At 38.3% G+C, this 14,696-nt stretch overlaps 1 protein-coding gene and 2 long non-coding RNA genes across 4 annotated transcripts; 2 read left to right on the top strand and 1 right to left on the bottom strand.

The window, feature by feature from the left end:
• Window positions 1-3,488: 3,488 nt before the first annotated feature.
• LOC149709527 (uncharacterized) lies at window positions 3,489-5,100 on the top strand. Of its 2 annotated transcripts, none has more exons than XR_016380391.1 (4): window positions 3,489-3,543; window positions 4,315-4,408; window positions 4,904-4,955; window positions 5,020-5,100. It is a non-coding gene; the product is annotated as an uncharacterized LOC149709527 (long non-coding RNA). The 2 variants fall into 2 exon arrangements; XR_016380392.1 differs by lacking the exon at window positions 3,489-3,543 and adding an exon at window positions 3,634-3,985.
• Window positions 5,101-5,281: 181 nt separating this feature from the next.
• LOC149709528 (uncharacterized) lies at window positions 5,282-6,149 on the top strand. Its single transcript, XR_016380393.1, has 3 exons — window positions 5,282-5,328; window positions 5,397-5,422; window positions 6,005-6,149. It is a non-coding gene; the product is annotated as an uncharacterized LOC149709528 (long non-coding RNA).
• Window positions 6,150-7,050: 901 nt separating this feature from the next.
• On the bottom strand, window positions 7,051-11,044 carry LOC149709529 (uncharacterized). The gene is made up of 8 exons (XM_089864043.1): window positions 11,001-11,044; window positions 9,903-9,963; window positions 9,795-9,853; window positions 9,104-9,155; window positions 8,413-8,568; window positions 8,185-8,353; window positions 7,894-8,108; window positions 7,051-7,551 (listed from the first exon to the last, which is right to left on the bottom strand). Exons 1-8 carry the CDS (start codon window positions 11,042-11,044, stop codon window positions 7,060-7,062), a joined length of 1,248 nt encoding a protein of 415 aa, XP_089720169.1. The 3' UTR covers window positions 7,051-7,059.
• Window positions 11,045-14,696: the final 3,652 nt, after the last annotated feature.

Raw genomic sequence — 14,696 nt, forward strand, 5'->3', positions numbered from 1 at the left:
AACCAACCCGCCTATTCACATCATCATCTCCCCTCTCACCTATCTCCTCCCTGATTTTACCTCTAAATGAAAAATGAACAATACTACCCCCTATCACAATAGGCGATTTTAAAAATGACGTTTCACAGGTGCGTGCGCAGAAATTAGGGAGGGGAAAAATGCCTTCCATCTCTGCTTTTTCCCCGGCTACATATTTTGTATAGGGGAACGTTATTGTTGCTACGTGTAGTTGACATTGATTTTGATTTCAAAACGCGTGGTCACGTAAGTATAACTTACCTCACATGGAAAATACTCCGTGTCTCCGTCGACGCAAAATAGTCCATGGAAACTGAAAGTACATTAGATATTTTCCCAACATTTATTTTCATTTCAGATAATTAATTCCGCCCTTTTCTTGTATTTTCAATGTTTACTGATTTGATCAATACGGGGGGTTAAAGCTCTAGACACAGTCTCCTGGTGTTTGAAAAGTCATTACTGAAGTCTGATATAATTATCCTCTTAAAGGGAGGGTGAATAGGAAAAATCAACTGATTTTTTAATCGATTCTTGTACTAGTTATAAGACCAATCTCCATAGGGAGCTAACAGTTCTGACCCTGAAACGTCACACCCTTCTATCTCTTACTGGAGTTTCATCCCCCCCCTAACGGTTGGAAACAGTATTCTACGCACAAAAATGCCAACCAGAGAGGGGCTGCGTGACGTCAGACTATCTCTTCCCCCTAGCCAGTTGTTAGCTCCCTATAGGGAAACCTTAAAGGAAATACCAGCTCCGAATAATTTTGAAGTTCAGATTAGTTTGAGACTAGATTTCTTGGATAATTTGAAATTTGCACCCGCGACCAATCGCGTAACGCCCCGCCTTCTCGTAAACGTAATACCCGTTTCACGGTCTATATCACGCGCCACGATGTTTCATTCGCCAAGGAGCCACGTGCCACTGGAATTTTATTAACAAGAAGGGAAAGCGTTACGCTATTGGTCGGAGGTGCAAATTTCAAATTATCCATGAAATCTCAAAGTAACTTTAATTTTAAAATCATTCGGAGATATTTCCTGGATGTTTCACTATGCAGGTAGGTCTTTTAATTAGTAGAAGAATCAATGATAAAAAATCACTTGATTTTTCTTTTTCGCCCTCTCTTTTATATTGTTCTCCTAAATTGAACTGTTTTTGAACTGTAACATTAAGAACGTATTTCTATAGCTCGATGGAATCTTTTGCTAAACACTGATGGCGCTCTGATATATTTTAAGGCAAACCATTTTCGGTTGTTTACCGTAACCGTAAACAAAGGGAACCCAGATCAAACTCATCGATTGATTAATTACTCTTAATTACGTTACGGGGACTGTTTACTCGCGGATGAATTAAGTGGGAAATAATAATTACAAACAAGAATACACATGCTAATGTATTCATGATATAAACAACAAATCATACCGTGGAATCAGTTCAAACCTGATATTTAGAATTTTTTCGTAGGCTGCTTTCAAAAATTTCTCATGCTCAGAGTTATGCTGCGCGATGGAACAGATTTCGTTAAATCAACAATTAAAATTAATTACGATTAATTTCGGAAACTTACCCCGAAAGTTGAAAAATGTAGAGATCTGGAACTTTCAAATCTAAAAAACAAATTACGTATTAGCTGGAACTAAGACCATTAACAATTGTTAATGGTCTTAGGCTGGAACTAAGACCATTCCAGTTCTCTAACTTTTAGACTATTACAAAGCGCCTATTGGTTGATCGTTGAAGCTAGAGAGAAAGAGATCAAGACTCTAGAATACGTCGTAAACATTCAAATATAGGTTCAGTACTGAGTACTTAGAACAGCTCTAATTTGGAACACCTTTCTTAAAACAGTCATAGTTTAAGTTTGACTGCGTGAAATTGAAGATTAAAAATCCATCTATCCATAGAATAGGGCCACGAGACTCTAACGTAAAATCCAGAAACGATTCAACCACAATTCGACAACCTCATATTGTGCATATAATTGATTTTACAAGAAGTAGGATAAGGGACTAGAAGTAAAGTGCTCTAGCATTGATCCTGGCACTAGTGATCAAATTTGAGGATTTTATGCCGCTTCCATCGCGCCTACACCAGAGAGAAAAAAATTGATCGAGTTCCAAAAATATTTCCAACCCCCTTCCCCTCAACCTAAAGCCGCGGAACACGGACGTGGGTGCTTGAATCTAGTTCGGCCGAGTCTACCGTCACGAGCGTCTCACGTTTTCAGAAACCGCTACCAGAGGGCCAACCGTTGGTGTCTTATCAAGAATATTCACTTTCGCCAAGTGAAGAATTTGGTTACCTCAGTACTTCTAGTCCCTTACTTCTGATTTTACTTAAAATAAAGGTTTCGTGAAATACGCTTTCACGACGCTTATACAAAAGTAACGGATGGAAACTTCGGATGTTTTTCTTCAAATTGAACGCCAGGTTAGGCCCAAAATTAACTCGTTATTGAGATAGGTACTTTTGTTGACTCCTTAAACTAGCTCACCTTCTTTCACTTCTACTTGCTCAAGGAGTATTGACCAAATATTGACTTAACTTATTCTATCAGCAATAATTAGATCACTTTCTTTACCGTAATTGACGATAAAGACTGTTGTTGCTTTCAACTTCATTCATATTTTATAGCGCGGTCAAGAAATCAACCTGAATGGGGCTCAGCACTGACCACTCTCCCGCGACATTCCAATGGGAAACCTCGGACTACAGAAAATATACTCGAGGAATCGATAACTTAATTGCGCTTTCCCAACTTGTTTTATCTTTGATATAAAACTCACGCAGGCAGTATGACATCTATCAAGCTTGTGCATTAACTTCATTGTTTTCAATTTCGCCCAAATGTACTCGCCAGGTTACTAAATTACTTGCCCCTATCATCAACTTTCGTAAGGATTCCTAGTGTCCGATCTATATAATACCTTATTTTTCTAGCTTCCTTGAACGATGGACATTATTTTTATGCCATTGGTAATATAGTTTTAATGTTTCCGTATCTTAATGTATCATGTTGACCCAAACTAATAACAGGAATAAATACAGCTTATAGGAATATTTGTGTGCCATTTTTTTTCAACGTGTCTAGACGGAGCTGTACCTCGTGAATAACCTGTCTTACCGCGCCTTCCGCGTCCCTAGAAAGTCGCGTTACTACCAACCAATGAAATCACGGAACTTAAAAAGAAGTCAGAATTAGGAGACGTGACTTATACCACTCAAGCCCAGCCCACAAAATCCGCATAGAAATCGACTTGGGATAAATGGGGGCGCAATTATTCCTATTAGGTAATATCTATACCATGATTGGCAACAAACCAAGTAATTAGTGCGCGGATTAGTGTGCCAGTCATTTGCGACATGTGCAATTCAACCGCTATCTACAAGTTAAGAGCCAGGGGGGGGGGTGTTGCTAGCCCCTTTAGCGTACGCTATCTATTTGAGATTACAATTCGAAAGCAAAACTCTTTCGTACTAGACCTAACGTTTAAACCGAAAACAGGTAGTTTTCAGGTAAGACTCGAGTAATATTTTTAGTTTTCTATTATGAAACCAGAAGTAAATGAACCGAAGTTACTGGAGTCCCATTGCTTCTTCGCTAAACACAAGTTACTTATAATTCCCCTTATTTAACCCCCATTCCTGCACCCCATTCTCAAGCGCCGTTATTCTAAAAACGCCACCAAACGGTTGCTGTGTGGAAACGGAAGTCGGTTGTCGGAAATTTGTATATTTTAAAATGGCGGATTTCAATATACTTTTAGCCTGTTGCTGAGTTCAAAATGTCTTTGTAATTTTGGAATCTTGAAATAACGAAGGGTCGTTTAATATTTTTTAGATAAATATTCAATTTCTCCTTTAAGTTTTTGGCCATAATTGAAGTTGCTTTTAATTCGGGATCGATTTGAATCAGAAACCATCGGTATGCAGTTCCGAAACGGCAAGTAAACAAAAGGTACTAAGCCTAAGCCTTGGACGTCAAGATCAATTTGATCAAGCAGACGACTTTTCCAAAACAACTGAAATACCGGAACAAAGACTATATAGTCGGGCTTAAATGGCACAGTCACTTATAGTCTTTGGTCCCAGAATCCTCTGCAATAATTCTGCCAAGGACGAGGGGGGGATGAAAGGTTCTGCTTTTTTAAAGCCCCGCGTTATGTCAAATGTGTTGGACAGTTTTTAGAGTCTTAAGTAACTTCGGTTCATGTACTTCTGATGAAACTTAAAAGGTTTAAAATTAATTTTTATTTCCACGTTTATTTAATTTTAATTGCCATGTAGATTTGGTAGAGACCAAGTACCGGGAGAAACGTTTTCGTTGACTCTAGTAGGGACCATGCCTAAAACCGTGATAAACCTCAATAACAATAAAAAGGTACGTTTAAAAATCTTACTGAATTCCATAATAAAGAAAAGTACAAAAAAAATAGATTTCCAGAATTTGTACGAACCTTGCATATTATAATTATGCTCCCGTTTTTATGCGAGCAGGGATAGATTTAATTTTAGAAGTAGGAATGGAGAACAGAGTAATGTGGGCGCGCGTCAAAGTCACGGACCCCCTTTTCCCCTGGACGGGGGGGGGGGTATGAAAGAAGAGGCGGGAGGGTCATAGTGACAGAGGTAAAAAGGAATTACGGGTATTTTTTGCCGTCCCCCTCAGCAACGTCATCAAAACGTAGTTTAAGGGAGCCAATAAGATATGATTTAAACTTTTCGTTACGTGTTGGAGGGAGGGGCTCTATACTGGGTGGTCTATGAGTCGGAATAACTGAAGTAAATACTAACCGTTAGACTCCATTCCTACTTCTAAAATTAAATCCATCCCTGATGCTTGTTACTTTATTTTCTGACTTGTGATGTTTTTCAGGAAAATAAAGCGGAAGGCATAAACCCCACAGTTGCCGTGGGTAACACTATCAGTAAGAACCTGTAATTAATCATATATTTCATTCAAACGCCCGTAAATGTTTAATTACCCCGCAGGTGGTAGAGCGAAAGTTGGAACCATGGTAAGAACAAAATTTTCTCATTGACCACTTGAAGGTGAACGTCATAGAGAGATATGTCGACAGTTTTTCTCTACAATATCTGCTCCATATGTCCTGAGATATTTTTGGTTTTATTGCGTAGTTAGAGTGTCTGTGGATTATGGACACTCATCATATGAACCAATGAAATGAGTCCTTTAGATTACGCTAGAGAAAAAATAATTTGGTTTTTGACTTGTGTTGTTTTTTCAGGAAATTATGGCTAAAGGCACCAATCCTGTTGTTTTTTCGGATAGCCCAATCAGTAAGTGGGCTATAAGTCTTAATGTATTAAACTTTTATGAATGTTAATTTAGGCATAACTCGCTGCAGGTGGTGGCCCGGGAGTTGGAACTGTGGTAAGAAACTAAGTTAGCTTTCGAGGAGTTCATTGTCTGATTGACTCCTAGAAATTCTACGTTGTTAAATAGATGTAGATGGAAATTTGGCCAAAGCTACCATCAAGGAGGATGTATAAGAGGGGAGACTCGTTCTGGAAAGGGGAGGGGGAGGTAAAAAAGAGGCCGATACCTCATACAGTGGCGCGCAACTTCGACGCGCATCACGTGATAGTAGTTGGAAACGAGTGACATTCAAAATTGTAAACAGTCTCATGAGGTTAGAGCAAGGAGGCTAGAACGCATGCCCGAGATTGTACGCTCTCTTGTCGTGGGGAGGGGGGGGGGGTAGCGGGAACCATGGTGACCCGGGAACGGCACAGTATCGTTTTAGGAACGGAGGATTACGGGTCTGACTCCGAGTCTCCTCTCTTATACATTCTCCGTGCTACAATTTCACTGACAGCTCCTTAGTTCTAAGTCCAGTCTCCAGTGTGTAATGAAATCACGGTCCCGAATGATGAGAGCCGAAATGGTGGCGTTCATTTCCCGTGCATCTGATCCTAATTCAACCAATTTTACCAAAATTTCCTTAAATTTTAGATAACTGGACCAGGTGTAACTCTGAATAGTAACCATGGTCTGTACAAAACGTTAATCGGTATGCTTCTCGCGGTTGTAATCGCTTTAATTGGAACTATTATATATTTGATCAAGCCTTAAAACCTTTGCAAATCCAAGTTGTTTTTATCTCGCGTTAAAAATATTTGAAAAATTATTTGTTATTTTTCTGTAATTAAACACTTAAATTGTTTAAAATTTATTTATTTTTTCTTCTTTAATGAATTTCATATTGCCGCGGATGGCCGAAGAATCTTTCTACTCCGTCTCACTTCTTTCCTCCAAGGAAAAAGAATACAACATGCACGTGTGTGATAATCGCCGCAGAAGGGGACCAAGAGACATTATAGGCAAAAAAGTGGTCAAGTCGGACCCAATAAACACTTTAATCACTCTTTTCGTAATATTAGCCAATTAGTGGCGTTCATTTTCATCAAATCTTAACATATTTTAGAATATTTGAAAATCAGATTAAAAACACTTAGTTTTTACTTTCTAAAATTAACTATAGTTTTTAAACTATGCCCAATTTAAGATGTCAATAATTATCAGTGCTATTTTAGGCAAGCCTGTCGTTATTCATCACTTTATCACCCCCCCCCTCCTTTTTTAGGAAAACGTTTTGGGCCTAATAAGTGTCATTTGAATGTGAGACTGCGTCTGGTATTGTCCCGAGTTTTTGTGGCTCTTGAGGTCGTGCTCGATGTTCTAAACGCTGTTCATCTTTACTGTACTACTATTTTGGGTCAATTGTTATATAATTTATTTTAAACGTGTCGAATTAATCCGTAACGTTTAAGAGACATGGTTTTCATTTAACATTTAAATCAAAGCACTGCAAGGTAAGATTTTTTTTTTTTTCAAGTTTAAAGTTCGGGCCCCTTAAAGTCTGATTCACAGCGTCTTAACATTGGCAAAGGCTAATTTTAGCTTCGTTCGCGTGTACGGGGTCCCGATTGGTTCCTGCCTTACGCAAGGTAAAAATGTGTGTAGAAGATTAGGGTCTTAATGGAGCCGGGCTATAGGTCAGCCAAGGCTTAGATACAGAACTTAGTTATTAGTTCTAGCAGTAAAGCTAGCGACGATATTAGTACGCCGTAGATGTAGGCGTTGAAAACCTGACTGATGTCGGCCAGTTTAATGACGGCATGAGTTTTAACGGGATGTTTCCAAAGAACACGCTCCGCCCAGAAGTTTCCTTTTAATTCATTTGGCTGCAAAGGCTTAGTCTCGAAAATGATTTGAAATCCACGAGTCAGATGCTCGTCGAGTTCGGGATCCGCAATAAGGCTTTTGTTGACGCCATAGACGTTGTATTCGAATTGCAGTTTAGCCACGTGGTACGTGATTCCCGCCTCTATGAACGTTGGGTTAAAAACCTCGTTGGTGAGAATGGAATTTTCGCTGAGAATTAGGGCAGTTGGTTCATCACTCGAGATCAATAAGGGTAGAATAATTTCATCCACGTAAGTTACTTGAGTTAATATCTTTTCGGGATCAAACTTTTCAACCCACGAATGACGCGAAATCTGACAATTAAATGGTATCAGCTTTCGAGTTGCTTGACGCGTAATTGAATCTTGATTTTACCATAAGGTCATAAGATATGTTCCATAGGTTTGTCAATGGTTAATGAGAGCTTGTCATTATGTGAGTGAGGTAGGTCATTGATTCAGGGTAAAAGCGACGCCTAGTCAGGCGCTGACAAAGGCTTAGTACAGATTAAATACTAAGATGGACTGCGAAAATCGCGTGTAGTCAATTCTTGCGTCGATCTCGAACTAGCTCTTAGTAAGTCTCTAGCATTACGAACTTGTATAGGAAGTGTTATACTTACGAAACATATCTTATAAACTTAGGATATAACTTACGAATTTGTCGTAAAATGATTTTTCGTTTCTTGAAAACAATGGTCTAACTCGGTATTTGTCGATGTCATCTTCGGTTTCGTATAAACGATATTCTTCTTGGTAAAATTCGGATTTCATGTTGCAGTTGATGATTGCGGACAGAAATATTAGCGCGATTAACCAAGAAATGACCAAAATTCGTTCGCTGAACTTCAGCTTGTAAAGAGATGGAAACGCTAATAGACATTGAAAAGAACTCAATAAGCACATTGAATATTGTCATATTGGGAATTTAGTTGCGTGTAGGATTACGTTCGGTGAAGAGCAGGGCCGCAAAGTCCCAAGCAGTTGCCAACGAATGTTTCAAGAGTTCTAGACATCGTCCCTGACGAGTTCTGCGCTTGAATTTCCCGTAAACCGCGTACGACATCGCGAATAATACGGAGAAGACTGTGAAGCTCAAAAGTATAAGGACAAAAGTCTGAAATACGTTCAAACTAATTAAGAATTGTAGGGAAGTACATAGAAGGCGATAATTACCGCTTTGTCCACGCTTATAATCATCAACGGTTTTTCCGTTATCCTTTTGGGAATCGAAATGATAATTTTATCCGTTGGTCTCGAAACTGATCTTGGGTACCAGACGTCAAAATTCTCGAAAGACGACAGCAATTTAACCGGATAAATATCCACATTCTAATACGTCAACGTTTTAATAAGAAACACCATAAGTATTTCAGCTCAATATTGGCGGCCATAATCTAATAGTATTCCCCTATCTAACCGTGTTAAATTTGAAAATGTTACGTGTTTGCTTAGCTGTTAATAATTTTCTCCTAATATTACCAGGGAGGTGAGAGGGAGTCTCGCTGTGATGTTAAAGAAACAGTAATATAAATGGCAGGGGGAAAAAAGGAGGCAAGGAATTTCTATCTCTTTCTCTCGACTCTAGCTAACGCGCACGCGCGAGTGGCGTTGGGTTTTACACTACCGCCAGCTCCCACTTCCAGTTCAAAGCCGGTTTTTAAATTTTGACGCATGCGCGCGGAGTCCGCGGAGACCGACTTAGCCTATTCACATCATTACTCTCCTCCCTGATATTACCTCTAGATGACAAATTAACAATACCATGACAATACTACCCCCTATCCCAATTGCCACGCTATTGTTGCTAAGTGTAGTTGACATTGATTTTGATTTCAAAACGCGTGGTCACGTAAGTATAACTTACCTCACATGTAAAATACTCCGTCTCTCCGTCGATGCAATATAGTTCCTGGAAACTGAAAGAATGCATTAGATGTTTTCCCAATATTTATTTTTATTTCAGATAATTAATTCCGCCCTTTTCGTGTATTTTCAATGTTTACTGATTTGATCAATACAGGGGGTTAAAGCTCTATACACAGTCTCCTGGTGTTTGAGAAGTCATTACCATCTGCTCCTGTCATTACTGAAGTCTTATATAATTTTCATTTTAAAGGGAGGGTGAAATTACATTCAACATGGAAATATGTTAACAAGAAGGCAGGGCGTTACGCTGTTGGTCGGAGGAGCAAATTTAAAATTATCCGTGAAATCTCAAACTAACTTCTACGTAAAATCACTCGGAGGTATTTCCTGACTATGCTTACTGTCTTATTATTTGTAGAAGAATCGATAAAAAATCACATTATTTTCTTTTGCACCCTCTCTTCAATGGTTCTCCTAAATTGAACTGTTTCTGAACTGTTAAATTTAGACCATATCTCTATAATTTGATATAAGCGATTAATTAATTAACTCTTAATTACGATACGGGGACTGTTAAACTGTTTACTCGCGGATGAATTAAATGGGGAAATAATAAATACAAACAAGAATACACAGGCTAATGTATCCATGATACAAACAACAAATCATACCGTAGAATCAGTTCAAACCTGATATTTAGAATTTTTTCGTAGGCTGCTTTCAAAAATGAGTCGTGGTCAGAGCTATGCTATGTATACGCGAAAGATAAAATGTCGTCAAATTATCAATAGAGTTACCATTGATTTTTCATAATTTACCCCAAAAGATGAAAATTGCAAAGATCTGGATTTTTCAAACCTAAAAAAAAAAACAAAAAACAAATTACGTATTAGCGTAAGTTCGTAAGATATGTTCCATAAGTTTGTCACTGGTTAATGAGAGTTTGTCACGAATAGAGTGAGGTAGGTCATAGATTCAGGGTAAAGCGAGGGAGGCCTGGTCAGGCGCTATATGTCAAATGTTTAGTAATGCAGGCTAAATAAGACCTAGATGGATAGCAAAATTAACTACCACCGAGTGTAGGACTTCAATTCTCGCTTCCGTCGTTCTCCCTCGAACTAGCTCAAGCTGTAAGTCTCTAGCATTACGAAGTATAGGTAATGTCATACTTATGGGAACATATCTTATAAACATATGGTATTAGCCTATTAAGCTAGAACTGGATACAACACGACGTTACTATTAAGTAGTAACAAAGACAAATAGGAAATATCAGAAAGTGATTATTGTTAATATTGGTTGACCATTGAAGCTAGAGAGGAAGAGATCAATTCTCGGGAATACGTCGAAAATTTAATTTTACTGGAAATACACCTGCAGGGTCAGTACTGAGTAGCCCTAACTTAGAACAGCTCTAATTTGGAACATCTTTCTTAAAACAGTCATAATTTAAGTTTAGGTGCTTGAAATAAGTATTAGTCACTCAAATAGAGCTTAGTCTTTCTTCTCTCCACCAATAGTGCGTTCCGTTGTATTTTTACATGAAATAAAGCGTGGGAAAATTTGCTTTCTCTCGCCTCTAACCTTGACCATATAATGATTTCTTCACATTTTACCGAGCGGGTTTTACAGAACCACTACATTCCTTAACATGGGATAGCATTTCTAGTCGTTCTCAAGTCTTACGTTGGTAGTGGCAATTTTTGTTAAACATATATATGTTAACCAAGCCGAGCTTTTAAAAAGCTCGGCTCGTGAACAGTCCTACAAGTTTTGTTGTCTCCTTGAACTCTCTAGTGCCTAGCTCACCTTATTTCACTTCTATTTGCTCAAGGAGTATTGACCAAATATTGACTTAACTCATTCTGTCAGGAATATTTAGATCATTTTCTTACCGCAATTGACGATAAAGACTGTTGTTGCCTTCAACTTCGTTCATATTTTATGACGTGGTCAATGACGGGAGCGCAATGCCGCTCAGCACTGACCACTCTCCGGAAACATTCTAATGGGAAACCTCGGACTCCACGAAATATTCTCAAGGAATCGATTACTTAATTACGCTTTCTCGTTGTTTTTATATTTGATATAAAACTCACGTATATGACATCTATCACACTTTTACATTAACTTCATTGTTTACTTTGTCGCATTAAAAAAACCCGGTTGTTTTCGCAACAATAGGATATATAGAGGTGACACGTGGAATAATTGTTGGGCCATACTATACTACTGTTAGATGAGGGATGATTTATCTTCAACTTCGTTCAAATGTTCTCGCGAGCTTACTAAATTACTTGCCCCTATCATCAACTTTCATTAGGATTCCTAGTGTCCACTCTATATAATTCCTTATTTTTCTAGCTTCCTTAAACAATGCGTAATGTTTTTAAGCCATAAATGTATTTTTAGTGTCTCCGTATCTTAATAATGTTTCATGTTGAGCCAAACTAAGTTCAGGAATAAATACAGATAATAGGAATACTTTTGTAACATTTTTTCAACGTATCTACTCTAGGTGGATTTTGCGGGGAAAAGCTAGACTAATTTAACCTCGCGAATAATCTATCTCGTTGCGCCTTGCGCCTTCCGCGTGTCTAGAAACTGGCGTTACTACCAACCAATGAAATCACGGAACTTAGAAAGAAGTCAGAATTATGAGGCGTGACTTATAGTACTCAAGCCCTGCCCACAAAACCCGCATTGAAATTGACCTGGGAGATATGGAGGCGCAATTATTCCTATTGGGTAATATCTATACCATGATTGACAACAAACCTTGATTAAGAAATTACATAATGAATGGAAAGTGTCTTACTTATAAGTACTATGTTATTCATGGTTTCACTTAAGGCGCGGGACTAGACACTTTGAAAGCGTTTCGAAACGATTTGGGAAAAGGTCAAAATTTAACATGAAGACATTTTTATAAGAAAATGTAATTATTTATTTCCTCTTTTTTTTTAAAGTCGGCCAGCCGTAAGGGCCCAGCTTCAAAGAGCGCAAAAGTAAAAAATGGGTAAGGCCATGTCCAAAACGATTCAAAACGGTTTGGTTTCAAAGTCTTTCATTGTAATCGCGGTGTTAGTCGTCTCATTACGCGCAAGAACCTTCTGGTAACACTATTAATTAAGTAAAACTAATCTGTTTTTAATTTGAAACATTTCAAATTTGAGTTAGACCGAGGCTTAGGTACAAAACCTAATTAACAATTCGACAATTAAAACTAACGACGCTATTAACAATCCGTAAATGTAGGCGTTAAAAAGTTTGTAAATATCATTAAATTTAATGGCGCTATTGGATTTTACTGGAGGTTTCCAAAGGACACTCTCGGCCCAAAGATTCGGTTTCATTTCAAACGGAGTTAAAGGTTTAGTCTCGAAAAATATTTGAAATCCGAGTGTCAAACGTTCGTCGAGTTCGCAATCGGCAATTAGACTTGCATTAATACCGTAGACGTTGTATTCGAATTGCAGTTTAGACACGTGATACCAGGAGCAGATGACAAAGGAGTCTCGGACGCTAGCTTCCATAATGTAGAGGGCAATGGGATCCGCGAACGTCACGGTTATTAACCAAAATCATTACGCCAGTGCCCCCTCTCGTAGGAAATTTGAGCTTTATTTTCCAACCAATAGCGTGGCTGCAAAGTCTCGAAAGGAGATCTGGGAAATCGCGTCTGGAGCCTCTCTTTAAAAATACGTATCGTCTGCTTATAATTAGCCTAGGCTTAACGAGTATTAGAGTTAAAAATGGATTTCAACGGCTTTTTAATATTTTTTTTTAGACTAAAATTGGTAATGAAAAGCCCAGCGAGTAACGTATGTACACTATTAAAAAACTAAAATGTGTTTCAGTGCCAATTTTTTCTTAATTTCGTCTTGAATTAAATGATAGCTACAAGAGGTTGGGAAAAGAAATCACTCACGATCTTTTAAAACCCAAAAAGTAAGAGACAGTGATTTCGTTTCCAACCTCTTGTAGCAGTCAATTAATTCAAAAACATACGGAATATTTTGGCCCTAAAAACACGTATATAACATTGTGTTTCGGCATCTTTTAAAACCTTGCTTTATAATTTGAAAACCCGAGCCCAATCATTCCAGTGGGCACAAATTGTTAATTAAGCCTTGGCTTACCTGGGTTTCTCTGCTAGTTTCGACTTAATTTACTATTTAGTAGGTTTAAAGTCACAAAATGTAGGCATAGTCTTATCTTTTATCTTAATACCAACGGTTACAGCTGTTTGAATCAATAAAGTATAATTATATTGTGTATATTTATGTCGCGATCGGATAAGACGAACCTCAGTAGCCACCGTTAGTTCGTTATTACAAAACAAATTCCCAGCAGACTTTGATGCCAGATATAATCCACCAAAAGCATCGTCTGCTATAATGTCTGATAGCGCGTCTATGGCAAACGATACCGCTACAGCTGTGACGTACGCGGGTGCCATTGCCCTCTATATTGTGGAAGCTAGCGTCCGAGACTCCTTTGTCATCTGCTCCTGGTGATACGTGATTCCCGCATCTTTGAAAGCCGGGTTGAAATATTCGTTGGTGCGAATGGTATTGTCGCTAAGGATTAAGGCCGTTGGTTCGTCAGGCGAGCTCAGTAAGTTTATAAATTCATCAGCGGCAGTTACGTAATTTATTATCACTTCTGGGTCATACTTAGAAACCCAAGGATGACGCGAAACCTGCCATTAAATAATGTCAATTAGTATTTCTTTAAAGGCATAGTAGTGCAGACTAAATAGGAATATGGACTGCAAAACCGAATGTAGTCTAAAATTCTCGATTGTCGTTCTTGAACTAGCTCGAGCTGTAAGTCTCTAACATTACGGAGTATAGGTAGTGTCATACTTATGGGACATATAAACTTATGATTGTATGTATTTCTCTTGGGATGGTAAGAGGGACGGGCCATGATACTTCCGTCTTAGTGGATAGCTCATTTACTTGTGATAGAAGAAGTGACTTACAAATTTGTCATAAAATGACATTTCATTTCTCGCAAACAATGGTCTAACTCGGAAATTCTCGATGTCGTCTTCGGTTTCGTAAAAAAGATATTCTTCTTTGCAAAATTCGGAATTAAGGTAGCAGTTGATGATTGCGGACAAAAATATTAGAGCAATTAACCAGGAATTGACCAAAATACGTTCGCTGAACTTCAGCTTGTAAAGAGATGGAAACGCTAAGGGACATTGAAAAATAACTTCATAATAAGCCAAACCAGTAATACACACAGCTCAATAGGAATTCTTACGCTCACAAATATACCATGTTAATATCTATGAGGGTTTGTGGGCCGGGCTTGAGAACTAAGTATCCGTCACGCCTTATAATCCTAACGTTTTTCTAACCGTGATTTCATTGGTAGCAACGCGAGTTTCAAAACGCGTGTAAGGCGCAACGAGAGAGTGATTATTCTCGAGGTAAAATAGTCTGTAGCTCCTCCCACAAAATCCGCCTAGATAACATGAGAGAAAATGGGTAGCTACACAATAATTCCAATTAGCTGTATGCATTCCTGTCCAAATTCATATTGTGTATTGGGAATTTGAGTTTCTTTCGATCAAA

This window comes from Phalangium opilio, unplaced genomic scaffold (genome assembly GCF_054372755.1).
Source record: "Phalangium opilio isolate 3A_F unplaced genomic scaffold, DU_Popi_V2 ptg000013l_1, whole genome shotgun sequence".
NCBI classification, from domain to species: Eukaryota; Metazoa; Arthropoda; class Arachnida; order Opiliones; family Phalangiidae; genus Phalangium; species Phalangium opilio.

Bases quoted from the DNA above. Each gene is read 5' to 3' on its own strand.
- LOC149709529 (XM_089864043.1), bottom strand. From the start codon at position 11,044: ATGAACGAAGTTGAAGGCAACAACAGTCTTTATCGTCAATTGCG. The intron at 9,964-11,000 runs GTAAGAAAATGA...TTTTTTTTTTAG, and splicing joins AGTCTTTATCGTCAATTGCG to GTTTGAAAAATCCAGATCTT. The intron at 9,156-9,794 runs GTTTGAACTGAT...GCATTCTTTCAG, and splicing joins GAAAAAATTCTAAATATCAG to TTTCCAGGAACTATATTGCA.